Source organism: Puma concolor, chromosome A2, assembly GCF_028749965.1.
Source record: "Puma concolor isolate L17-30 chromosome A2, mPumCon1.1.hap2, whole genome shotgun sequence".
Lineage (NCBI taxonomy): Eukaryota > Metazoa > Chordata > Mammalia > Carnivora > Felidae > Puma > Puma concolor.
In genome coordinates, this window is record NC_141668.1 from 105,271,119 (window position 1) to 105,298,696 (window position 27,578).

At 52.6% G+C, this 27,578-nt stretch overlaps 1 protein-coding gene across 6 annotated transcripts in view; it reads left to right on the forward strand.

Annotated features, from left to right (window-relative positions):
* Nucleotides 1-27,578, forward strand: part of GRB10 (growth factor receptor bound protein 10) — a 184,325-nt gene that overhangs the window by 136,480 nt on the left and 20,267 nt on the right. For all 6 annotated transcript variants that reach the window (XM_086697082.1, XM_086697087.1, XM_086697083.1 and 3 more), the window contains 3 exons: nt 18,307-18,463; nt 25,955-26,070; nt 27,505-27,573. In XM_086697082.1, coding sequence (XP_086553208.1) covers nt 18,307-18,463; nt 25,955-26,070; nt 27,505-27,573 — 342 coding nt within the window. The remainder of the gene's footprint in view (nt 1-18,306; nt 18,464-25,954; nt 26,071-27,504; nt 27,574-27,578) is intronic.

Consider the following 27,578-nt stretch of genomic DNA (forward strand, 5'->3'; position numbering starts at 1 on the left):
CCTACATGAGGAATAGAAGGAAAATCGTTACAGTATTTTTTGTAGATTTTCTGTAAGCCATAACTTTTCTCAAGATCAAATGCTGAAGACTGAGAAATTCTGTTTAAAATCCCAAATACGCCTCTTAACGTGCATAGATTTTTTTCAGTGTGCTTTTCCCCAACAGGACAAACAGCGTAGAAAACATGAGAGGTGAGCATGCCACGCTAATTCTCCATAGTTAACACGACCTCACCTTTTAATGCACGGCTCCGGCAAAGACGTGCAGGTGTGCCCTGGTTCGTCCGTCCCCCGGCCAGCGATCTGTGACGGGTATGCAGTAGACGCCAGATGGCTTCTGGGATCGAAGCAGACTTTCTTTTTTAAGTTTATTAATTTTAGAGCAAGTGGGAGAGACCCAGAGAGAAGGCGAGAGAGAATCCCAAGCAGGCTCCACAGTGTCAGCACAGAGCCTGACGCAGGGCTCGAACTCACAAACAGTGAGATCATGACCTGAGCCGAAACCAAGAGTCGGATGCTTGACCAACTGAGCCACCGAGGAGCCCCCGGGAGGACTCTTGAAGGGAATACGACCCCCACGCCCCAGGAGCCCCCCAGGAAAATGCGCCTTCCCAGGCATCGCCACGCTTCCAAGATGGAGCCACACTGCTTCTCTCTTCCCTTCTATTCAGCAGAAATGGAGTGTCCATAATTTTGTCGGCATGGCGTGCCAAGTGGTCTCTTGTGTGCTCAGCCTCAATGCGTACAAACGTCATCCGAGGGAAGGAAATTCCCGAGGCTTCAGTCTTGGAGCCTCCAACCGTGGGAGGCTCCCAAACAGATAAATGGGATGGAACAAAAAGACGGTGTTTCCTCACAGGCAGCGTCAGTTCCGTAATTATGCTGCTGGCCGGGTTGGTATTCACTCGGATCTGTACCGCTCACGGTTCCAGAACCCCCAGGAGGAAGATTTGGCCATAATTACGCTTGTACCCCTGTGAGCCTGACATGTAGATGTCCTCTTGTGATCTTTTAAGTGTTTTTTTTTTTTAACGTGTATCTATTTATTTTGAGAGAGAGAGAGAGAGCGAGAGTGCGTGCGTGCAAGCGGGGGAGGGGCAGAGAGAAAGATTCCCAAGCAGGCTCCTTGATGTCCGCACAGAGCCCGACACGGGGCTTAAACTCACGAACTGGGTGATCATGAGTCAGGTGTTTAACCGACTGAGCCACCCAGGCCCCCCTGTGATCTTTTACATGTGTGGGGGTGGGTTTTGAGTGCAGTCACCCGGCCCCTTAATAGGCTCTGTGAAGTGTGGGGACTGCTGTGCGGTGAGGCTGGGGAGGAGCCTGTGGGCTTCGGAGACCCGGGAGCGCCCCCCTGTGGCTGGAAACACACCGGCAACTGTGTGGAGCCCAGGCTGTGTGCGGGGTGGGTGTTTTTCCTCATTAAATGAAAATGTCGCATCTGACCTCTCTCCCCACTGCTTGCTGGCTGTCCCGGCAGGGCTTGGGAGGTGGGTGTAAGTGCACCTGCGTTTGGAGGCAGGGGGACGTTCTTGGTGCGCCTCGGGCCCTGGCACACCGTTCCCGGGGCGAGGTCAAGGGTGAGCTTCGTGGGCGGTGGTGGAGTGTGGGTGCTCTACATCGGCTGTGGCCACCTCTCCCCAAACCACCTCCCCTGGGAACGCACGGTGCTGTCCACGTCCCGGGGCTGGGGTGCCAGGGGGCTGCAGCGGGGGGCCGCCGATCCAGACCATGACACGAGAGGGAAAAACATCTCATTCCACGAAGACCCCAGTCTATTGCGAGAGCATAACTGGTGAGCCGCTGTGGACGTGTGAGGTCATGGAAAGCTCTGGATTGCGTCGTTGGGAGAAAAACGCGTGTGGATCCTTCGAGAATTGGGGAGAGCTGCTTTCCTTGCTGATACAACTCTGAGTCCTACACTAAGCCTAGCACAGAAGCCAACATAGGAAACACCCACGGGGAAGGGGGCGGGTAAGGAAGAACATGCTGGGAGGAAAATCCACAGAGTCTGAACAAGGGCTGGTTTCAGTGGGGTCAGTATGGCGGTATGATGATTTTGAGTTCTTTTTAGGGGGGTTTTGGCTGTTAATCAGTAGAAGTCTCTGAATCCAGCTCATCCGGCTGTGGGCTTGTGGGGTCTCTAAGGCGCCCATCCTGTGGTTTCCCTGGTCACGGATGAGGCGGGGTGTTCTCTGGTGGCCCCGGAGACATTGCTCTGTCGCGGGCAGCCGGCTTTGGGGTGCAGGTCCCCTGACATCCCTCCAGTTCTGCATCCGTCCTCTGTGGAGTAATCGACGTTCCCCTAATAAAGGGCCAGCGGCTTCTGTACAAACCAAAGATGTTGCAGTAGGTGGGCTGTGTACGTCCTAAGGACTAGAAGGATCCAGCCCAGCCCCCGCAGGAAGTAGGGTTCTGGTGGGAACGTGGTGGCCGCTGCCCAGCGTGCCACGCCTCGGGCTGGAAGGATGTCTCTGGAACTTGCCGTTCATAAGCTCGTGTTTCCTCTGTCACAGACGCCCCTTCAACTTACTCTTAACGGTGGCATGTTTCATTTAGCTTCAGAGCGTCTTAGCCACCCCATCAGCCAGAACCCTGATGTGCAGCTAGAAGTGCCCGTTTGTTCACTGTTTCAGAACTTGACATCCGAACTACCTAGGATGTGAAGAGTAGGTGTGGGCCTTCCGCGGAGAGACAGCACGCGGAACCCGGGGACAAAGCGGTTAGAGGACTGGGCGTCTCAGGCAGCAAGGGCCGTGTCAGCGGGTCCAGCCCTGGCGAGGGGTTGGGTTTCATAGGAGCACGGAAGAGGCCGTCTGTGGATTTGGTCTCAGAGTGGTAACCAGTTACTCCCTCGGCAGGGTGGTTTTGATGTTTTAAAGCTACCGTCATAAAAGCCGTGTGGTTCGGGGGCACCTGGGTGGCCCATTTGGTTAACCGTCCGACCCTTGATTTCGGCTCAGGTCACGATCCCACGAATTGAGAGCTCCAGCCCCGCACAGGGGGTCTGTGCTGACAGCATGGAGCCTGCTTGCGGGGATTCTCTCTCTCTCTCTCTCTCTCTCTATCACTCTGCTCCTCTCCTGCTCCTGCTGTTTTCTCTCTCTCTCTCTCTCTCTCTCTCTCTCTCTCTCAAAATAAACTTAAAAAAATAAATAAAAACCACATGCTTCTGATTTAAAAGCAGACAGTCAGTTCTGTGCTCTGGAACGCGTACGCAGAGGAGACCCTGGTGCCCACAGGGAGGTAGGGTACTATAAACGCGGCATGGTGACTTGGTGCGTCATGCTGGGACAGTTCAACACTGTTTGGGGGCAGAGTGGAATTAGGGGCCCCCACCGTACTGCACACCAGTACGGATTGAATCGTGCGTCCCCCATTTCCGTGCGGAAGCCCCAGAGCCCCCAGTATCTCGGAATGTGACCATACAGAAATAAGAGTTGTCACTTAACTCTTTACTTGAGATGAGGTCCTCCTGGAGGAGGCGGCCAACCCGGGGTAACTGGCATCCTTCTAGAAGGGGCCAAGGTGGACACAGATACGCGGGGCGGGGGGGTTGCCACGTGAAGTTAAGGCCGAGATGTGGCGAGAAATGCCAGAGACGCCAGCAGATCCCCCCCAAACCAGGACAGAGGCGGATTCTCCATCACAGTCCTCAGAGAAACTGGTCCTGCGGACGGCCTGATCCTGGATGTCCGGCGTCCAGGCTCGGAGACGGTTTCTGTTGTTGAAGCCGCCCAGTCTGTGTTTTCTCACACAGCAGCCTTGCCAAACTAATACACACACACTGGAGTACATTCTAGGTGGATGAAGCTGTCAATAAAATTAAAAAAAAATTATACCTTAAGAGAAGTAGGAAAAAGATACATAGTTGAATCATGAATTGGTCCTTGGGCCGGGGAATGACGTCTTAACCAGGAAAGCGATAGATGACGTCACAGGGTACAGATTGATGGGTTTGACTCTAAGGAAAGCGACGTCACAAGTTAAACCGTAAGCTGTTGGCAAGCTGGGAAAGAGTGTTTGCAGTCCTCACGTTTGCATCATCCTAAGTAAAGAGCTGTGATGAATCAATAAGAAACAGGGGCATCACGTCTCCCTGTGCCTCTTTTCTTTCAAGCGTTTTCCCCACTCCTAATTCACTCACTCCTCCCAAGTGGAAAACAACTGTTCCCAGCCTTTCTTCCCTCTTCTAACTTCACACCTGGTAACCTTGCCTTGGGTACCAGCTCACCAGTCCACCTGCTTTTGGACCCACCGGCCTGCCTGAATTCATGGCCACTCAGGGCACTTGCACCCGTGTTCACGGCTAACATCCTTATTTCCGACCAGCACCCCGTCTTGCCTGCCATCACTGCTTCTCTGTCCTGCATCCTCAGACTCACCTTTGTCTCTGGGTCACCCCATCTGCATCCAGGTAAGCCCCACCCACCTCACAGGGGGCCGCCCCTGCTCCGTCCCGGGCCAGCTGTGGGACTCAGTGTCCCTACTCTGTCCCCTCTGCCTCCCCCATCAGGTTTTTGGTTCCGCTGGGTCCCTGAAATGAATCTTATCAAGGACACTTGTGACCTACTCCTGGTCACAGCCAGCGGTCAGGTGCTGGTGCATCTGTGACGACATCCGTGGAGCCAGCACGAGCTCATTTCCCAAACTGCTTGTTTCTCCGCCTTCCGTGACCCCCGCCTTCATCTCCGCCTCTCTCTGCCCCGTTGTCCCCTCTCTCGGGACCACTGTGTTGGGAGGGCCCTTGGCTGTCTCTGCCCCTCGCGCTCTCCGGCAGCGCACTTTTCCTAAAGTGACGTCACGCACACCCCATCAACAGGTGCATCTGTGAGCAGAGCCTGCCGGCTGCTGAGAGACACTCTCCCCTTCCCTGCACCGCACCCTGGGGGTCGCGGCCCCTGTCTCGGTCTCCCCCACTGAGCTCTCTCGCTCTGCTACCAGCACATAACACCCCGGGTGTTGCTTCTGGTTTGTCGTCTGTGTCCCCACTTGGGTGAAGGGCCGTGAGGTTGGGATTTTATCCTAGGCACCGTGTCCCCACCACCGAGGTGTCCGGCCAGGAGAAGGCGCTCCAGGAGTATCTGCTGAAAGAGCGGCCGTGACAACCCTATCCTGGCCCCGTGCAGGTGAACCTGAAACGTCCGGAGAGGTTTCAGCCGATCTAGGCCAGGCCCCAAAAATATTTCTTAAAATCGTAGATTACGTGGTTGAGGCTACATTTTTCATCATAAATTTGATCGCACAGCTGGGCGGTATGCTCCTCTCGGGCCCCACGCACACGGTCACACCTTCCCTCACAGCCTCACGGTGCTCTTACAACAGATTTTGTACCGTAAGTTTTGTAAGCAAACCCCTTTTGATCGTTCTTATTATAAATAGCTGAAATGAACATTCTTGTACTTAGATCCTTGGTCACTTAACGGGGGTGGATAGATGATACATAGGCAGATAGATGACAGACAGAGGATTGAAAGCTGATAGACAGGGGCAGGGAAATAGTGGATTCCCAGCAGCGTAATTGCCGCATCAAAAGATCGATGTGTTTGCGACTGTACGTGTGTGCATACAAAATTCATTTTTATAACCATTGGCCGAGGGCTACCTGTCCCTTATAATAAAATACTCAGGCACCAGGGCCGGGCTGATTCATGTGCTGAGTAAATGGGTGTCCCATGCCACCAGCCCTCGAGTGGCAATGCCAGGTCACCGTCCCCAGTGAAGAAGTCAGCCTCCCAGGGAATCCACCATTTTGATTGGCTGTTTCTGGGGCTTCAGGAAACTCTAGAAGATGTCTGGGGGCGAAGGGACAGCACCTAGGGAGATTTGCCGCGGGACATTTGCTTTTCCATCTGCCCTAGAAACCTGACTCGAGACCTTGACTGCAGGGCGAGGGTAAGGTGTGCACGGTCACCGTGGGGGTGCTTACTCTCTTTGGTGTTGGACCTTCTGAGCCGGTGTTCTGTAGAACCTTTTGTTTTCCTGGGTTTAGAGGAGCTGGCGAGTTGAGCCCAGCGTTCTGGCTTGTGTTTCTTTCCTGCAGGTCCATGGTCCAAGGTGAGCAAAAACTAGAAGGCATAGCTTTGCCCGGCAGACGTAACTGTACAGCAGGCCAGAAATCTAGTCTGCTGTCCTCAGCTGGCGAGTTTTGCTGTTGTAATTGACTGAAAATGTAGCCCTCAGCAGCAATGCCGTCTGTGACATTTGGATGGTGGCTCCAGCGTGCTGGGTTGTTGGGACCCGGAAGGGGGCCCGAAGGCTGCTGTTCTTTATGATCTCATAGCCATTGAGGACTCCTTCCAGGCTTCTCAAAAGTCTCTGTTTTCTTTTTCTTCTCTTTTTAATGTTTATTGTTAGAGAGCATTAGCAGGGGAGGGGCAGAGAGAGAGGGAGAGAAAGAATCTCATGCAGGCTCCACACTGTCGGCACAGAGCCAGATGCAGGGCTCAAACCCATGAACCACGAGATATGACCTGAGCCAAAATCAAGAGTCAGATGCTCAACCGACTGAGCCTCCCGGGCGCCCCGGAAGTCTCTGTGTTCTAAACTTGGGTCAGTCGACCAGTCTTCCCTCTCTCACCCACCAGTAGGTCTTTCCCCAGGTTTCTGTGTCCTTTTCCTGTGCAGCCATGTCCCCACCCTCCTGTCCCACCAACTTAATGCTGGGGCTGGAGCAGAGTGGGCAGCTGTACTGGCCAGAGAGGCAGTGGCCCATGGGGCTGACTACAGGCTGATGTCCTGCCCTTGCTGATACGGTCCTGGCTGACCTCAAGGAGGCTGCTGGTGGCTCCCCTGTCCCCAAATCACAGTAAGACCTGCCCTGCTTACCCATAGGCTCAGGCAAGACTTTTTTGAAACCAGATGGCAAGAAATGCTTTGTACGCTTTGACAGAAGGTGAGAAGTATAATTATCCTGATATAGATGATATATTGGCCTAAGGTAGTCCCATCATACCTGGCAAGGTTCAGATGGCTTTGGGAAGCCGCCTTTTTTTTTTTTTTTTTAATATTTATTTATTTTGAGAGAGACGGGGCACAAGCAGACGAGAGAGGGGCAGAGAGAGAGGGAGAGAGAGAATCCCAAGCAGGCTCCGTGCCGTCAGCACAGAGCCCAATGTGGGGCTGGATCTCATGAACTGTGAGATCATGACCTGAGCCTAAGTCGAGAGTCAGACGCTTAACTGACTGAGCTCCCCCAAGGGGCCCCAGGAGGCCACTTTTGATGGGTGACTCTGACCCGCGGATACAAGAGGGAGAAGGTGATAGGTACGGAGGGGCCAAGTCACTTCCCTGTCTGCATGCCCGAGCTCAGCATCGTGTAGCCACCCAGTAAAGGGCACAGGCATGGACACGGCCCTGTGGTGGTCTGCTCCATGGACCTCCCTGGGCAGGTGCAGAAACAAACCTGTCTGGGGCCCGTCCCCACCGGCTGACGTGACGGAGCGCCCCCTTCACGCTTGGGATATTTTGCTCAGCCCTGGCTGTGATTGAACCACCCACTGCCTGCCTGTTTTGGATCTTAAATAGTCCTCGAGACAGAGGCTGAGTGGAAAAGAAACAGAGACACTCCAAACAAGGGCTCTCTGTCATCTTTATAATTTTGTGTTCTCTCGGTGACAGTTGACCATGTGATAAGACACTGGGGGAGCAATGGGGAAAAGGAGGTCACCCTTCATTATTTTCACACCATAGTTACTGTTAAATTTTATTTTGAAATGATTTCAAACCTCTAGAGAAGTTGTACGTCATAATACAAAGAACTCTCATAGATCCTGTTCCTCGATTCCCTAATTGTTAATGTTTTGCCACGTTTTAAATTGTTTTCACTGCCCGTATACATAGCATATATAAAAACATATACGTTACTTATATCACATATACATGTGCAGGTCAGATCAGGTTAGGGGTGCTGACCGCCCGTGCAGTCGAAAATCTGAGCATAACTTTTGGCTCCCCCAGACTTAACCTTGTACAGAGCCTTACTGACAACACGAACCTAACATGAACACGTATTATATACTGTATTCTTACACTCAACTAAGCTAGAGGAAAGAAGACGTGATTGGGAAAGCCATAAGGAAGAGAAATGCATATGCAGTATTGTGCTGTCTTTATACAAAAGAAATTCACGTGTAAGTGGAATCATGTAGCTCAAACCCGTGTTGCTCAAGGGTTAGCTGTGTGTGTACTTGGGCACCCACATAACTGTTATTCTCTTCTCTGAACCATTTGAGTCTAATTTGTAGACATCAAGCCCTGTCTTTAGACCTCAGTGTCTCTTTCCAAGGAACAGGGAGCTTAGCCCGGTGTGTTTAACATCGACGAGGCGCGCGTGTCCAATCTGCAGACCTATTCACGTTTCCCGCTTGGCTTTAGAATGTTCACGTCCAGTCCGGAACCACCCTTTGCGATCGCTTGTGTCTCTGTCGTTTCACTCGGAACGCACCTTAACGCCTTGCCTTGCATGTCTTCTGTGTCCTCGACAGTTCTTGAAGGACCCCCGTGGCTTGTGGGGAGCTTCCATGGAACCCCATCAGGTTGTGTGAAGCTCACAATGTTGGTTTGTCTAGTTGACAGTGGGGTCAATCCCTATCGCTCGGTGAAGATAGCGCCTGCGACGTTTCTCCATCGCACAGTTACCGTTCTCTGTAATTAGGAAGTAATCTTCAAAGGAAATTATTGTGAGACCGCGTTAATTTGCTTTTCTCCATCCGTCTTCCCTTGACTGGTTCTGTTGTGTGTTGATGATTCTTGTCCAGTTTTTCCATCATTCTGCATTTATTAGTTGGCATTCTGCTGTTAGGGACGGTGTGCTTTCTCTTCTCTTACGTGTGTGTGTGTCAGTAAGAAGCCAGTATTATTTTAGTCCATGGCTCACCATCATTATTACGGGTGTTCATTCAGACTCACATTGCCCCATGGGGGCTGGTTCCTGTTTCCTTGGACGTGTCCCCATCAGAGTACTTCCTTGCTTCCTAGGATAAGACGTCCCCTGTCTGCAATCATATGGATATTTGGGACTGGACAGTCCTTCGTTGTGAGAGCCTGTCCTGGGCCTTGCGGGATGCTTAGCGGCATCTCTGGGCTCTACCGACCAGATGCCCACCTGCACATACACACACACACCTGTTGTGACAACCGAAGCGTCTCAGACACTGCCAGAAGTCCCCTGGGGGGTGCAAAATCTACCCCTCCCAGTCCCCACTGGGCACCACTGAGGAAGCCAAGGAGTAACGCTTCCTTTAGTGAATTTCATGGTCAGTTGGAGAGTCAATTCTTACAATACATTAGGCAGGAAAAGCCTTATAATGTGCTTTATTTCCTCTAGCAACACAAGGGTAAAGGTATGTTGAGGCTTTTTTTTGTCTATGAAGAATTTATTATTTTATTACTATTATTTTAAACAAATTCTATTCTTTTAAAGTTTATTTATGTATTTATTTAAAGACAGAGAGTGAGCACACATGAGTGAGGGAGGGGCAGAGAGAGCACCTAAGTAGGCTCCCCAAGGTCAGCACGCAGAGCCCGATGCGGGGCTCGAACTCATGAACTGTGAGATCATGACCTGATCTGAAATCGAGTTGGACGCTTAACCGACTGAGCGCCCCCCGGCGCCCCTTGGCTGTGAAGGATTTAGAACATACACAGGAGTAGACAGAATAGTAAGATGAACCCCCTGAGCCTCTCACCAGCCCCCACGACCTGTCTGGCTCCAGCCACGCCCCGTTGACTGCCCCCTGACTATTGTTTGGGACAAGAATCTCATGTAAAAATATCACTTATTTGTAAATATCCTATAATACTTCTGGGTCCGTAAAAGATGAGTGTGTTTTTTTGTTTATTTGGGTTTTATTTGTTTGTTTGTTTTTTACCAGAACTGTAATCAATCCTAAGTCCTTAATATCCTTAGAAATAATCCAGATCAGATCAGAAGTGCATTCACACCATGGTCCCGGTGTCCCTGAAAGACGGTGCCGTCTGTGTGCTCCCACCCTGGCTCAGCTCTGGACAGAGGGTCCCAGCCCCGGCCACACTGCAGGCTCCGGCTTGACATTCACGCTGCTGCAGCCCCAGCAGAGCCTGGGACAGGTCACCCCCAGCCCCACCCCCCCATGGCAGGTGGACCCGGCTGGGTGCAGGGGGTCCCTTGTCAGGCACCTGCCTTCCTCCCCGTGCGCTTCAGGTTCTTTGCAAAACAAATTCCTAATTACTAATTTCAACTACCACGTGAGCGAGTTTTTGGAGCAGAAGTTCCGGGCCTACGCTTTCCGGGTCGGCACTGCAGAGGTCTTGATCCTGGGCTTACACGGAGGGTGATCTTTTAGGCATGCAGTGGCCCCCGGAAGGAGAAGACAAGCCAGGCGGATTACTGCGGGTTGTATGCCACGCCGGGGAGTTTTATGCATCATCCCGCGGGCCACTCGGCATAAGCCTGTGCGACGGTCCAGCAGTCCCCCTGCTTTGGCAGTGAGGGTGTTTATGGTCAGGATAGGGTGGATCATGCAGTAGGGAGGGGAGAGGGTCTGACTCCAGGACAGGTAGGTTCTAAAGTTCATGTTCTCACTGGGGAGCCAGAAAATCTGTACCTAACTGATGTTTCCAGACAGCTTGGGGAGGGGAGTGGGCAATGGAGCAAATGCGGATATCCCGGGAGCGGAGTCTACACAATGTGCTTGATAACCGATAACTGTTTTTTGTTTTCTAGTGTTTGTTTATTTTTGAGGGGGGGGGAGGGAGGGGCAGAGAGAGAAGGACAGAGGGTCTGAAGCAACTCTCCACTGTTAGCACAGAGCCCCAACGTGGGGCTTGAACCCACGAACCATGAGATCATGACCTGAGCCAGAGTCAGATGCTTAACAGACTGAGCCGCCCAGGCACCCCACTGATAACTGTTTCTTAAGTGGGGCAGCTAAGCGGATTTGCACATGGGTCCCGTTCTGTTCCCTGACAAATTCAGTTTTAGGGACTAGTATTCTACCAAACACGCGGTCCGTCCTCTCCCTGTTGGAAGTGTTTCCGTTATTAGAGATGTATTTTAATAGACTGACGTCTAGCAATTTATCCTGAGAAAATAAGCTCACACACTAAGACCACATAGAAAGATGTGCCAAGCCTCGAAACCATCCACGTGGACAGCCGTCAGGACAGCACCGTGTTCCGTACGGCCACGTGGGCAAATACCTTGCAGGCGTTAAAACATCAAAGAAGCATTGTGCCCGGGAGATATTTGTGATGTAATCTGAAGCCACACAAGCCTGATTGCAAAACTCTACGTCCTGTGATCCTAAATGTGTCAGTGTGTCTATTTATAAGTACGCGTGCAAACGAATACTAGAAGGGCATACTCTAGAATTGTAATGGATCTGGGAACTGTCACGGGTTGTCAGTTTTTTTCCTTTGCCCCTTAAGTGTATTTTCAAGCATTACAATGAAAACTTATTTTTTTATTAAAAACCATTGTTTAATATTCATTTATTTTTGAGCTAGAGCACAAGGGAGCGAGCAGGGAAGGGGCAGAGGGAGACAGACAGACACAGAACCCGAAGCAGGCTCCAGGCTCTGAGTTGTCAGCACAGAGCCCGACACAGGGCTCGAACTCACGAACTGTGAGATCATGACTCGAGTGTAAGTCGGATGCTTAACTGACTGAGCCACCCAGGCTCCCTGAAAACTTATTTTTATAATAAAAAAAAAACTAATGTGTCTGTGTTTGTCCGTGCGTGTGCGTATGTGTCACGTTACGTGGCCCTGCCCCTCCCCCCTTCACACATCCCGGGAGCCACCGGCATCGTCCTTGCATGCAGGACAGAGAGGACTCCACTCCTCTTCCCTTGAAGTTGTAACTGAACCGGCCCTCATGGCTGTGTCCCCGCAGCTCCGCGCTGCGGTGGGGACAGGCGGCCAGGGCACCGGTCACGGCTGCACGGACTTGCATTCCATCTACACCCATGATTCCTGGTCCTGGAAACCAGAGGGGAGCCTTGCAGACAAGGAGGGCTGCCGTGGGGCTGACGGAAGGTCTGAAGAGTCACCAGCAAATCCATTGCTGCAGAGTGGAGGTCACAGCTGGATGTTTCCTGACCGGGAAGAAGGGCCGGTGGGGCGGAAATCTTCTCTTCCCCATGGCTCCCTCGGCCAGCGGAGGAGCAGGTGGGCAGGGCAGAACCAAGACTGATGAAAAGAGCCATGGCTGTGGCCCAGGAGCCCCGGGGGGGGGGGGGGGGGGCGGGGAGGAGGAGAGGTGGGCAGACGTTCCCATGGCAACAGCAACAGGGCCTCCTGATTGGCAGGGACCCGGTGGGAGCCCTTATGTATAGCCCGGCGCACTAGGTGGTGCCACCACCCTGTTCCATGCGTGCGGGGACACTGAGGCCCAGAGACCGCACGGCATCTTTGCTCGGCTCCAAACAGCTGGGATCTCCTTCGCTGGCTTCAGTCCACTGAAGGAAGATTCAGCTGTTGTTGTTTTTATGCTTATTTACTTATTTTTTGAGACAGAGAGGAAGAGAGCAAGCTGGGGAGGGGCAGAGAGAGAGAGGGAGACAGAATCCCAAGCAGGCTCTGGGCTGTCAGCACAGAGCCCAACGCAGGGCTCAGACTCACGAACCTCAAGATCACGATCTGAGCCGAAACCAAGAGTCGGACACTCCACTGACTGAGCCACCTGGGCGCCCCCACTCTTTTTTAGAATAGCTTTTATTTCGATGTTGGGTAAAATAATACCAGTTTATAAAACTGCCTTTGTCAAAGTAATAGGCTATATATACCTAACCATTCTAGAAAAAAAAATACAGATGGGCAAGTCAAAATTGATTTTTCCAAATGGATCTGTCTGGTATGAAACAGGCATTAAAGGCTATGGGTAGTCCATCTGTGCTTTGAATCTTGTCACCAGCTTCCTAAGCTGGTGACAGCCATCCAGTGAGGGGGGGAAAGGGGTGCTGGGCGGCTCTGAAATCTGTGATTGACTTTCAAGAACTATCTTGTGAGTTATTTTTAGAATTTTAGCTCCTTTAGAAAGGATTGGTGAGGACTTAAAATATATTTTCATTGCAACTTTGAAGTTAGCAGGCTATAAGGCAAATTCTTTCTCCTTTTTTTTTAAAGTTTATTTTGAGTGAGAGAGAGAGAGAGAGAGAGAGAGAGAGAGCATGCAGGGGAGGGGCAGAGAGAGAGGGAGAGAATCCCAAACAGGCTCCACACTGTCAGTGCAGAGCCCGACGCGGGGCTTGAACTCAGGAACCGTGAGCTGAAACCAAGAGTTGGATGCTTAACTGACTGAGCCACCCTGGTGCCCCAGGGAAAATTTCTTTAAAAGTAAGTTTGACTCCATGTAATTCAACAGGATGATTATTACAATGAATAGAGTCCTATAATTACATAGAGCCGCTTCCGTTATCATACCTTATATATCTCAAAGTAGCGCCATTAATTTAGAACAGAACAGGAAAAAATCGTTAGATTTACATTAGTTTTCACTAAAATTCGTCCAGCCTAACCCTGGTTCTGCCCGCGTCTGAACTACATTTAATTTCTCCCAAAGTCACTACCACTGCCCAGTTTGGGGGCTTCGGGCACACCAGAATCAAAAGCCTTTTCACGTAGCGCCTCGGGAGCCACGGATCCCTCCGGGCAGGGAGGTCTCCAGCGCTGGGAAGCATCTTGCGGGCAGAGAAGCAAAAGCAAACAGAGCAGGTGTCCCGGGTTGAGATCCTGACTCCAGCGGCTTCCGCTCGCTTGATGCAGGGAAGCCGTTGTGCATTACTGATCAACTTGACTCTTCATGAATGTTTACCTCCCAGTATTTACAAGACACTTGAGGAGTTTCCGAAAACCGCAGCTTACGTCCTCGTTTTGAAAAATGCGTTGAAACTGGACCCGGAAGGGCTTTGAGCTGAGAAGTCAGTTGATGGAAGGCAAAGCTGGCCTGAGCTCCTGGCTCAGAGCCCTTTTCTCTCTAGTCTCTTGGTTTCTGTGCCAGAGTTTGCCCCCCATCCCCCCACCCCCGCTCTGCTCAGCCCATGCCTCCCGAAGAGGGTGACCTTCCGGGGACATCCCACACTGTGGCCAGGTCTGGGGGCAGAAAGCAGAAAGTACCCCAGTTTCTATTTTCCCCAGGTGGTCTGGGCCAAAGCGAAGAGGTCTTGTGAACTCAGTAGGAGACTCAGCCTGTAAGTCAGCCAGAAGGTGCACCCCGTGCGTGACGTGGGAGTGAGATTGACAGCAGGGAGGTGACGCCCACAGCCTACCTGCTGGGTCCCCGGGGCCAGAAGCCAGGTTCCCTAGGGTGCAGATGGGGGCCACGGAGATGTCATCATGCGCTCAGACTCCTTCCTTTTAGTTTGCCTCTCGCTCTGTGCAGGGAACATATAGAAGACGACAGCAGGGCTCCGGGAACACCGGAATGTTCTATTACCGCTTCGGAGCTTTGATCCCAGCTGCAGCGCCTAGGAGTCAGAGGCTGTGTGGCCTGACAAAGCTTTCCTGCCCCCGCTACCTCTGCAAAGAAGATGCCTTATGCTGGTGATGTCATTATGCCCTCTTTCATGTTAGTGTTTTATTTTGAAAAGCAATGAGCTACCTAGTCTCTTTTACAGCGGAGACGAGAACATTGAGAATTCAGGGGTTGGCTTTTCCTGCAGTTTACCTGGTCATGAAGTTTCCTTTTCCAGCCAGATTCACAAGCCGGGGTCAGGGCCCAGGTGTCTGCAGCCTTTAGACAGAGCCTGCCTCAATCGCGACTCTGTTTTCAGCGTCAGCACACCCCTCCCCCGGGGCAGGGGAGCAGGTGCAGGGGGCTGAGACCTTTCCCAGGGAGGGGGGCTCTCGTCAGCCTGAGCCAGGCGTACACTGTGAAGTCAGTGATACTTGAGAATCCCCATTTCACAGATGAGGAGACTGAGGCCGGGGGCGCGGCAGTCACTGTGCACAGCTCCTTAGTTCCACAGCTAGTTAGCAATGAAGCCGGATTGCAGCCTGGTGGTTCCAGAGCACCCTTGACCCCCCTTTGCCAAGGGAGGTTGTAAATGATGCTTTCACATCCTTTATTGAGCACTGTGCTTTTCACTTGTGATTGACTCTCCAAGCAGCGGCCATGGCACAGAGAGGAATGTGAGTCTCAGCTAGTGAATACCCTGTTTGAGGTCACAGAACCAGGAAGTGGCTGAACCAGGCGGGCACGGTGGGGCTGTGCTCCAAGTTCACCCCCATCCTGGCATTGCCCACCTGGACAGGCTGTGCCCAGGAAACCCGAGAAACTTCTGTATCCCTCCCCATGTGAGATGCTCGAACCCATCTCGGGAGCCTCAGCCTGCTCACCAGAGCCCTTGACCCAGGCCTGTGCACTGAGGGCTTATTTGCTTCTAGAAGGAGCCCCAGCATGGCCCAGGTGGTGACTGAAGTGTGTTTGCCACGGCGCAAGAGGCCCCTTCAGCTGCTGGCTTTAGAAGCCATGGTGTTAGGCGGCTGGCTGTTTCACGCTTTTCTTTGTGCCTTGGTATTCGCCGAAAGTGCTCTGACCCCCAGCTCCAAACGTGTGCCCAGTGGGAGGTTGCTGGGACGTCCAGTGGCATTCTTGCGCTTTTGGTCTCGGGGGTTTATTCTGTCTGTGGTCCGCGGGCTCTGGTGTGTTTGAGAGGTGGCTGGGGCGTGCCCTGTCAGGATGGAATGGGCAACCTGGGATTCGAGATCCTGTCACTGGACCACTGTCTCTTTGTCCCTGCCGCAGGCCTACCCGTCCCAGGCATGCCAGCAGACCTCTGGGATTCTGAAAGCCGTGGACTTGGCCATTGTGACAAAGCACATCTTAGCTTTTAATACTGAGTCTATATATCAATCTCCGAGGGAGGGGGTAAGGGGGAGGTTGGCCATGGAGCAGTAGAGAGAAGACGAATGAGTTTAAAGAAAAATACATTCGGGGGGCTCCTGGAGGCTCAGGTGGTTAAGCCTCTGACTTTGGTTCACAGTTCATGAGTCCGAGCCCCGTGTCGGGCTCTGTGCTGACAGCTCAGAGCCTGGAGCCTGCTTCGGATTCTGTGTCTCCCTCTCTCTCGGCCCCTCCCTCACCTCAAAAATAAATAAACATTTAAAAAAAGAAAAGAAAAATACATTTGGCTGGAAACATTAAAAACTAAGGCCATCCCTGTTTTCGGCCAGGAAAATTGATAAACAGACTTGAACATAATTGGGATTTTCTAGAGAAGCTGATGTTGATAGTCATTGCAGAGACACTCTGGCACTGAGGAAAGAGGTTTATGCCCCAGCTGGTTGTGGCTGTTGCAGAGCTTGTCCAGAGGACTTAGAGGCAGTGCAATTAGCATATTTATAGGGGATTGAATGGATCCATTTGTATTTTGTTTAACTTTTATGTTAATGTGTTTTGTTTTGTTTTGTTTTTTTTAATTTGACCTATAGACAAAGCCATGTTTTCTTTGTTTAAATTAAAAGTTGTTTTTATGGGCTCCGTCATGTCAGCTGTATTTGCATATTTCATTTGTTCCGTGGAAGTGTAACTTCTGTTGAGTGAAATGTGAACCTCAGGAAGGAGATGAGTAGATTTCGTGTGCCTTGCTAGCTTGTCCCTCAGTCCCGATTGACTCCCCACTGGGGATTTCTCTAGGGTGGCCCAGAGGTGGCAGGCAAGGTGGTGTCCCCAGGGAGCCCCGCCTCCCGGCTGACCCAGCCTCCCCTCCTGGTGAGTGAGCTTCTGGAGGGCTGGGGACAGCCCTCTTGAGACCTTGCAATCCCTGTTCTGGCTCCTGCGTTTACCCCCTTGTAACAGGGACTTGACCCCACTCACACGTCCTGTCCTGCCAGACGGCATTTGCACTTGGGAAAAAGGACAGAGAGGGAGCAAGAGAGTGGCAGCCACTTTGTCAGGACCAGCAGACATTCAGAGACCACGGTGGGGGTGGGGGAGGGGCGGGCTCCTGCTCCAAAGTTGCAAGGGCCTCGGAGTTGGCGGGACTCACATTTCTGAGACTTGGCAGACAGGCCGGGATTCAGGGAACACGCGCGCTCCGGCTCTGGGCGTCCTGCATGTCGTCTCACTGTCATGGGAAAACAGGAGCAGGGCTCTCTCTGGCTCACTGGCCTGAACGTCCTGCGTCCTCCTCACCGGCACTAAAGTGGGGAGCCCGTTGGGGGGCAATTGATTGCATCAGGCTCAGAGAGGGACCTGATTGGTCTGCCCAGCATGGCTTGATTCACTACCTGGAGGACCGAGCTGGAGGCAGCTTGGCAGGAGCCCGCCCTCCCGCCCAGAGACAGTCCCCCAGCTCCCCTGCACGGCCAGCCATTGGTGGGACAGCCCTGGAGGGGCCCAGCCAGCCCGGGACAGCGGAAAAGCCGCTTTCAGGACACAATCAAACTCCCTTTCAGGACACAATCTCAATTTAAAATGCCATCTTGTTCCTCCGACTGCTTTTTTCATGCCGTTGAGGTAAGATTTTGTTTTGAAGCATCACCTGTTTCCCCAGAGGTTGGATCCCTATCCCTGCCGGTCTGCAGCTGGGGCAGAGGATATTTACGACCCTGGGCTTTTCCGCCGGACTGTCCCTTTGCCATGGAGCTATTCATTTGTAGTGGCTTCGAACAGTACCTGCCTGGCTGGCAGTTTTGTAGGGGGAAGGGGACAAAGAATTTTTCTGACTGGGTTCCGACTGTGTGCCCTTCTGTTTCGGATTTTGAATTGCAACATTTTCACGTTAATTTCTGTCAACGCTTCCTGAGCCTTAGGAACATGACTTAGGTGTCGTGTGACCAGGGGTTGGCCGCTGCACCCCAGACGCTGCGGGTGGACAGCAGGTGGAGTCATCAAAAGTTAGGCTTTGGGATGCTGCGTTTGTGTTTGCAGTTGGTTCACCCATGGAATGTCTCACCCTGAGACCATCAACAGTATTTGAAATGAGTGCCGATGCTCCCTAACACCAGAGCTTGAGAAACACTCGGGCTTGGCCGCCAGCTGGGTCTCCTGTGAGGTGTCCTGGCATTTTAAGAATTTCCTGTTGTGACCTTACATGCCCTGCCCCTCCTAGTTGGGGCTGTTGTGAACACGTGCCCTGCCCCTGCAAAGTTGGGGGGAGGGGCGAACACGTGCCCTGCCCCTCCCAGGTTGGCAGGGGGTGCATTTGACAGGTGGCCCTCCAGGCGCACTGTCGCGGGTGGCTGCCCGCTGCTCAGAAGGACAGTTATACATGTGTTGGAACACTGCTGTTCTCACCTTTCCTGTTTTACTTTGGTCCAGTTTTTGCTCCTTGAAAAGCCGAGCTGTTCCTCTGTAAGCGTCCCCTTTGTCTGTTGCAGGATGTTAAAATCTTTAGCGAAGATGGGACGAGCAAAGTGGTGGAGATTCTGGCAGACATGACGGCCAGAGACCTGTGCCAGCTGCTGGTTTACAGAAGTCACTGTGTGGACGACAACAGCTGGACGCTAGTGGAGCACCACCCGCATCTGGGACTAGGTAGGGAGCACCTGGAGTGCCTGCCGTGCGGTCAGACGAAGCCAGCTGTGTCCCCCCCACCCCTAGCGCCCCTGCCAGTCCGGCGAGCTGTCTGTCTGCCGCCTTCTGTCCCCCCAGCGCCCCTGCCGGTCCGGCGAGCCGTCTGTGTGCCGTCCCTTGTCCCACTGCACCCCTGCCTGTATGGCGAGCCCTCTGTGTGCGGTCTCTGCCCCACTGCACCCCTGCCGGTCCGGTGAGCCGTCTGTGTGCCGTCCCTTGTCCCACTGCACCCCTGCTGGTCCGGCGAGCCGTCTGCATGTGCCGTCCCTTGTCCCACTGCACCCCTGCCTGTATGGCGAGCCCTCTGTGTGCAGTCTCTGCCCCACTGCACCCCTGCCAGTATAGCGAGCCGTCTGTGTGCAGTCCCCTGCCCCACTGCACCCCTGCCGGTCCAGCAAGCCGTCGGTGTGCTGTCCCTTGTCCCACTGCAAGCCGTCTGTGTGCCGTCCCCTGCCACACTGCCGTCCCCTGCCGGTATGGCGAGCTGTCTGGGTGCCGCCCCTTGTCCCACTGCACCCCTGCCGGTATGGCGAGCCGTCTGCGTGTGGTCCCCTGCCCCCCCAGCACCCCTGCCGGTCCATTGAGCCATCTGCATGCCGTCCCCTGCCCCACTGCGCCCCTGCTGGTCTGGCGAGCTGTCTGTGTGCTGCCCTTACCAACCACTGCCTATCTGTTTCTCCAGACATTCCACCATCCTCCCTTGCAGCCCTCCCCCACCTGATGCTTTCAGAACCTTACTCTGGGGTGGTGGAAGCAGCCGCTCCCAGGGGCTCAGACACAGCAAAACGGGTCTCTCTGTGCTTTAGCTGCACACCTGTGGTCTGGGAAGGGCAGCCAGGGGGGAAAGGGGGCCTTGGGGGAGCCTGCCCCCTGCACGCTCCTGGCATTGCTGTGCAGAGAGCAGTTCCTCCAGCTCCCGGGAGTGGGGGGCCGCAGTGGTGACTGCCTACAGGTGGGCACGGGAGACCCAGGGGAATCCAGGGGAATCTGCACATCACAAAGTAGCCGGATCCAAGTTGGAATGTTACAGTGCGTTTCTGAGCTGGTTCGCAATGTTTGCACCGAGTGCAGGCACACTCGCTCACGTGTAGTGTGGAGAGAGCGCGGGAGTATTTTGAAATATGTACTCTGTACAGAGCTCACTGAGGTTTTGGGTGTGGTGGACTTCTTGCTCAGATAGTCTGTTGCAGGTAACGAAGCTTTTCGGACTTCTGTTTAAACTCTTACTGGATAAAGGGCGGTCCTTGAAAAATCATGGCGGTCCTTGAAAAATCATGGGCACGTATGTCAGACCAGAATTTTTGTCTAAATCAGCAACTGTATCCCTTCTGTGTGTTGAAGGAGAGAAAAACGACACAGATCGTCAAGTTCTTCCCGTGGTTCTAAACTTTCTTTCTGGAAGATTAATAAGCCAAATGTACTTGTTTTATTTTTTAAAGTTTATTTTGAGAGAGACAGAGAGAAAAAAAGAGAGCGCAAGCAGGGGAGGGGCAGAGAATGCGGGGCAGACAGAATCACAAGCAGGTTCTGCACTGTCAGTGTGGAGCCTGGCGTGGGGCTCAAACCCACAAACCGTGAGATCATGACCTGAGCCGATATGAAGAGTCAGGCGTGTAGGGGCGCCTGGGTGGCTCAGTCGGTTGAGCGTCCGACTTCGGCTCAGGTCATGATCTCACGGTCAGTGAGTTCGAGCCCCACGTCGGGCTCTGTGCTGACAGCTCAGAGCCTGGAGCCTGTTTCAGATTCTGTGTCTCCCTCTCTCTGCCCCTCCCCCGTTCATGCTCTGTCTCTCTCTGTCTCAAAAATAAATAAAAACGTTAAAAAAAAAAAAAAGAGTCGGGCGCTTAACCGACTTAGCCACCCAGGCACCTCTAATAAATCAAATTTAACCTTCTAAGTCTGGAATGTTCCTGTAAATGAATAGTGTTCTTTGAAATGACACTATACAATCCAAGCCTAGATGATGCTGAGTAAATTTGAGTTGGCGTTGTTTTACGTCACTGTGTTTTAGCCCCACCATGCTACCCAGTGTGCATCTCATAAGGATGCTCTCTGATTTCTTTCCCGTTTCTGCCGATCTTCAGTGCACTTTGGACACTAGCTAAAACTTTCTCTGTCATCTCTGGCAGCCTCCTCCTGCCAGGTGCCTTGATCGATAACACGATGCAGCCGGTGACACCGTCATCAGGCTCCAGTGTGAGACATCCATGCAAGGATCCCACAGGGGTCTGATAGGGCCGCCAGAAGCATCTATAGACACACAAGTAAACAGTACTTGGAACCCTGCAGTGTGTATGTCCACATGCACACACGCACACACACGGAATTAACTTTAAAAACACGTCTGTGTAGTCGGACCCAAATGTGAATACTGTTGAAAGCCCATTCCAAAGTCTGAATGCTCTTAATTTGAAAGGATTTGTAGGGGTGCCTGGGTGGCTCAGTCAGTTAAGCGTCCGACTTCGGCTCAGGTCATGGTCTTGTGGTCCGTGAGTTCGAGCCCCCCATCAAGCTCTGTGCTGACAGCTCAGAGCCTGCTTAGGATCCTCTGTCCCCCTTGCTCTCTCTGCCCCTCCCCCACTGTTTCTCTCTCTCTCTCTCTCTCTCTCTCTCTCTCTCTCTCTCTCTCTCTCAAAAAAAATATTTTTAAAAAATTTTAAAAAAAGCCGCTGGAGCGCCTGGGTGGCTCAGTCGGTTGAGCGTCCGACTTCGTCTCGGGTCATGATTTCATGGTTCGTGAGTTCGAGCCCCACGTCAGGCTCTGTGGTGACAGCTCGGAGCCTGGAGCCTGTTTCAGATTCCGTGTCTCCCTCTCTCTCTGCCCCTCCCCTGCTCATGCTCTGTCTCTCAAAAATAAATAAATGTTAAAAAAAATTTTTTTAAAAAGAAAACGTGGTTTTCTTTTTTTTCTTATCATGTATTGAGAGAGAGAATGACTGGGGGAAGGGAGAGAGAATCCCAAGCAGGCTCCGGGCTGTCCGCACAGAGCCTGATGCGGGTCTCGAACTCACGAACCGTGAGATCATGACCTGAGCTGAAATCGAGAGTTGGCCGCTTAACCCACTGAGCCTCCCAGGTGCCCCTAGAAAAAGTGGTTTTCTAAATGCCTGTGCGTGGCTGCTGCCCTTGGTGGCCCCCGAGCCGGGGCCAGCCATCCAGTGTTGGCAGGGGCATCATACTCAGGGGGTGGGGGTAAGGGAGCAGGTGCAGTGGCTGCCTGCTGGTACCCAGCAGGGATCTGGCTGGATTTCACTGTTCTGAGCCACGCTCATACCACAGCCTGGTCAGTGCCTTTCCTACACCCCGGTGTCTGTTCCTGAAGTCACTTAGGACTCAAGGTAACGGTTTGAAAACCTGGGGAGGAGCCCTCACCGTGGGGGGGCAGAGCCCTTCATGATGGGTGATCTCGGGGAAGCCCGTTCTGTGTCTCAGGACTCCCAGCTCCAGCGAGCCCCTCTCTGCATGTGAACTCTTCATGTCTTAGCATCCCCCCCACAAGTCCTGCCTGTTGGACGTGTTGTGGCTTCGGTATTTTGTGTAGAGCTCTCAGCCTTGCGAAACACTGTTCCTGACCAAGGCCACTCAACAGCAGCCAAGTCCAGCTAGAGGGGGCCGGTGCCGGGCAGTTGTTCTGGAAGGCACCGCCAGACCGTCTGCCCTGAGCCGGTGAGCTGCAGGTGTCCAGATGTCTCATGCAAGGGATGCAGGGAGATTTAACAGCCAGCCTGCAGCTGTATTATCGAGTAAACTATTTCTCATTCATTTTTTTATGTGTTTATTTATTAGAGCAGGGGAGGGGCAGAGAGGGGGGCAGATGGCCGACCTGAAGCGGGCTCCGTGCTGACAGTAGAGAGACCGATGCGGGGCTTGATCTCTCCAACTGTGAGATCACGACCCGAGCTGAAGTTGGATGCTTAACCAACTGAGCCACAAACTATTTTTGAAAGGAAGTTTATAAAACTGGAACTGGGGCATGCAAAATGGCAGCTTGGCATCCCTGTGGCATTAAGAATGTGACTTCGGGTAAACCGCATCTCTGGGAGGGACTCTCGCACCTAGGCCCTGAGTGACCACGGACATCAGGACAGATAAGACCAGGAGAGCCTGGACCTTACGCACGCACAGGGAGGAGAAGACCGCTTCTGTGAATTTCAGGGATTTGGGGGTTTCTGTTGTTGCGCGAGTCAGGTGAAAGCCCTCCAGGAAAAAGCACGAGCTCTGTCTTTGCACTGTTGACAGCTCCATGCTTGTACCTGGCCAGGCAGGAAAGGTGTGGCAGTCACCCTTTGGAGGCATCAGCCGCAACAGGGGCGCTGACATCTGGATGTGGGGACAGGTGTCGAAGGAGAATCCACAGGCATCTTCAGCCCTTGGTGCTCAGAAGGGCCTTCGAGGGCCCATCTTTCCCATCTCTGTCTCCTTGTGGTTACACTGCGGAGGTACCAAAATGATGTCCTTTCCCCACTGAAATCCGTATGTAGAAGGAAGGCGTCTTATGGGGCGTATCCAGACATCGGGGCTGTTTTCTGTGTTATCTCCCTAGTGACTTTGCAGCCCCCGAGTCCTGCAGAGCCCCAGGCAACTCTGCTGTCTGGGGTGGGTGGGCTGTGCCAGCTGTGGGCACAGAAGCGGGGCATCGAGGAGGATGTTGACACCAGCCAGGACGGGAGGCTCAGGCTTCTGCTAAGTAGTCACGTGTCCATGGCACATCTTAAGGCACATCTTACTTCTCTAGTAGGATCTGCCTTTTTGAGTTGCCTGGTCTCTAAATACTTTTCATGTGGAGTAGGGGGGTGGTGTGGATGCTGGATTTAGTGTCAACTATTCGAAAAAGACTTGACTCTCCTCTGAGGAATGTCTGACTCTTCCATTTGCACAAAAAATCCTTTGACGTGGGGACGCCTGGGTGGCTCAGTCGGTTAAGCCTCCGACTTCGGCTCAGGTCATGATCTCTCGCGGTTCATGGGTTCGAGCCCCGTGTCGGGCTCTGTGCTGACAGCTCAGAGCCTGGAGCCTGCTTCCGATTCTGGGTCTCCCTCTCTCTCTGCCCCTCTTCCACTCACTCTCTGTCTCTCTCAAAAATAAACATTAAAAAAAAAATAAAGCAAAAAATCCTGTGGGGGCGCTCTCTTGAAACTTGGCTTCCCAATTTTATTTAAGGCCATTATGATTGTATGAAGTTTATAGATGGCAGTGTGATTAACAGAATCCCCCGACGTGGTTTGAAAACACCTGTTTTTAGAATCAAGGTGAAAGTCAGAACTGGAGCAGAGGGGTTTGAACTGACATTGTTGCGGTGGCTTTTTGACAGCTGGGAACACTGGCATGTGGACATCCAGCGGCAGACGGAGGAAGCCGGGCGGCTCTCGGGTCTCTGGGAAGGGGATCACACGCAGTCTTCCTAGCCCCCGCTGTCCCAGGGCTCCGGGCGCCCGCCCTGTGGGCTGGAGAAGGGAAACCTTTGTTTTCACCTGTGGGTGCCCGAGCCCCGCTGGCGGCACCAGAGTGACCCAGAGAGGCACGTCCCCTTCAGTGCACATGGGGTCTCTTCTCCCCTCACCCCGGCTGCCCTGGGCCCCGCCACCGAGGATGCAGCCCAGTCTGTGTGCGGCTTTCCCGGGATCTTGCCCTGGTGGGATGCGGGGAGGCAGAAAGAGGTTGTCGGGGAGGACAGGAGCCTGTGCGTGTGTGTGTCCACGTGTCTGTGTGTGCACGTGTGCCCCTTAGAGCTGCTGCCTCCCCACTGCTCCTCCCGGGCGTCTTCACGACTCTGCAGACGACAAAATGCTTTTGCTTTGGATCTCGGCATCGGTCTTGTCCTCCCTCAGATAGCCACGGCCCCGCTTTTCTATCTTTCATTATTTTACCTGGTAAAACATTCCGATTCTGTAAACCTATCTTCAGCCGATTTGGGGTGGTTGTTTCTTTTGTCCCTATCACTACAGAAATGGTTTTTTCCGCCCAAACTTCGAAACAGAAGTCACTGGTTTGTTTTGTACCAGAAAAATCCGTTTTAAGTGGATGCCAATCTGAGCCAATCCCTTTTTTTTTAAAAGCACACGTAGTGGTTGTGATTGCACGCTCCAGCCAGGCGTTGTTACGTCATAGTGGAGGCTGAGTGTGCCCCTGTGGGCCCATCTCCGGCAGCTACCACGGGCTCGAACCTGTACACGGACAGGTTCTTCCACATTTGACTCAGAAATGCTCTGACGCCAGACTTCATCCTTCCCGCAAGGGGAGACTTTTCTCAGGACTCCGCTCTGACCATGGGAAAGGAGGAGGGCCCTTTGGAGGACCCGCGTACCCCTTTTGTGTCATTTAGTAGCATCTCGTGCTCTGCCATTGTGGCATCGATTCACGCCTCAAGGCTGCCGTGGATTTGCTCTGTTACATGTCCCATTATTTTCGTACGGTTGGTTTCCTGTCTTAGGAGACACGTGGGGGCCGGGGTGACCACCATCGGGATGGGACGGTGCCACGTGCGGTTCTCTGTGCGCCACGTGGAATCAGTGTCCACAAAGGAAGTACCTTTCTAGGTTGATAACGCTGCAAAGTCAGGCGGTCTGACATGCGTGTGTGTGTGTGCGTGTGCGTGTGCTTACGCACCTGGGCGCACGCTGTGTGTGATGTGTTTTCCTCCCCATCCTAATAATATAATCTCGTCTCTGAGATCAGCTCCGGGATGTGGTTAGCATGGGCTTCAGCCTTCAAGGGAAGTGGGTTCAGACAGACTGATGGCAGTAGGTCCCCTCCTGCATGCTCTTACCCGACGTCGTATTTGCCCACCGAGCTTCATGACATCGAAAGCATTGCTACCCTTCTGCTTTGTGCCTCCCCTACCCCACCCTCCTCCGGTCCCTCCTGCCATTCCTGGTCTCTGGGTGTTCTTTCTCCCGGTTATTATAGTCCATGTTCTTTACGAGGGTTGAAATTTCCTAACTTAAGGGCAACGTCATCACTAGGGTCTTCATTGACTCTCTCAACTCTCGCTGACGCCAAATTGAGAAGAAATATATAAAAGTAAGGACTGACTTGACCCCTCATGCTGTACCTACCTGAGGACCTCTTGTGCACCTGGCAGTGCATTAAAGAGAGATTTAAGTATTTTTTTAAATGTTTGTTCATTTTTGAGAGAGGGAGAGCTCGAGCGGGGGAGGGGCAGAGAGTGAGGGAGACAGAGGACCCGAAGCGGGCTCTGTGCTGACAGCAGCGAGCCCGACGCGGGGCTCGAACTCCCATACCGCAAGATCATGACCTGAGCCGAAGTGGGACGCGTAAGCAACTGAGCCCCCCAGGTGCCCCAAAGAGAGATCTAAACTTCATTTAGTCCTGGACTTCCTTGCTCACAATGCGGGAAGGGGAACAGGACGCTAACGAGATTTCGTAATTGGTAGTCAAGCCAGCTCCCAGCTTGTGCCTGTTTCATCTCACACGTACGTTTTTCCTCTGCAGAAAGATACCTGGAAGACCACGAGCTGGTGGTCCAGGTGGAGAGCACCCTGGCAAGTGACAGCAAATTTTTATTTAGGAAGAATTACGCAAAATACGAGTTTTTCAAAAATCCTACGGTGAGTGTCTTCTCTTCGGGTCCGGGGTCTGGGACTCGTGAAATCTTGTGGCTGATGCTTGGGATTGACAGCAGCTGCTGCTACAGGGGTAGCAGATGGGTTTGGGAATCCGAGTGGCTATTTCACGGAGCAATCCACACCCTATACTTCATCTCTGGTGCTCTAGCTACATGCCTGCCTACTGGCCGGAGGGAACCGGCGCCTTCCTCCGGTAACAGAGGGAAAGGGGGTGAGCCTCCCTGGGTCAGGAGAGATGAGACGCCGCTTTTCAGTTAGAGCAAAAGTTCATGGTTAGATTGGAGCCAATCGGTGAAATACGCAGCATAATAAAAACTCAATGCTCTCCGCAAACAGCAAATACTGCCGTGTGGTTTGTGGAGGAATGCATTTCCAGGCATACTGGGCTGGTCTCCTCCATCTTTCTTTCCTTCTTATTGGGGGGTGGGGGGGTGGGGGGCACTAGTCCCGTGAGGTATCAGCACCGGGAGACCCGTGCCTGCCACAGCATGTGCTCCCGTCCTGAGTCACGAGGCTGAGCAGCCGTGACGCGGGCAGAAGACCCACCGTCCGCTTCTGGCTCAGGTAGTTTAGATGCTTTTTTTGTTTGAAAGTTAGAAATTTGGTAACTAATTCTGCATAATGCACCAGAAGAGACTTTGTCGCGTCGCCGTGTTCCTCTGTGAGTTCCGAGGTCTCTGTCTCATGATGCGCAGTGAGTTCCACTGCGTGGTGGCCCTTCGCCACGGTGTGCGCTGTGAGGCAGGAGTCCGCGTTGAACATGACGGATACTCCACAATCCTGAACTCACCATTTAAGGAAACAGTCCGACCTTTCAAAGCAGGTGCTTCCATCGTGGGATAAGGGAGAAAGAAGGACGGTGTTTTATTTTATTTTATTTTATTTTATTTTATTTTATTTTATTTTATTTTATTTTATTTTATTCTATTTTATTTTATTTTATTTTATTTTACTTCATTTTGTTTTTATTTCATTTTAATTTCATTATTCACTTTTATTTTTTTAGTTTTAAATTTTTTAAATTTTTTTATGGTATTTCATTTTTTGGAATGTTTTATTTATTTTTGAGAGAGAGAGAGAGAGAGACAGACAGCGTGAGTGGGGGAGGGGCAGAGAGAGAGGGGGACACAGAATCCGAAGCGAGCTCCAGGCTCTGAGCTGTCGGCACAGAGCCCGATGCGGGGCTCGAACCCACGAACCATGGGATCATGACCTGAGCCGAAGTGGGACACTTAACCGACTGAGCCACCCAGGCGCCCCTTTCTTAAAAATTTTTTTTTTTTTAACGAAGGACCATCATTTTAACTACAGATGGACGTCCGCGTGCCCTCAGGAACGTTTGCAGAACTAGCGCACCCGTGAGGGAAGCTTCTCCCCACTTTGCCGCTAACCACGACTGTTTTCCTGTTTCCTTAGAATTTCTTCCCAGAACAGATGGTTACTTGGTGCCAGCAGCCCAACGGCGGTCACAACCAGCTGTTGCAGGTACT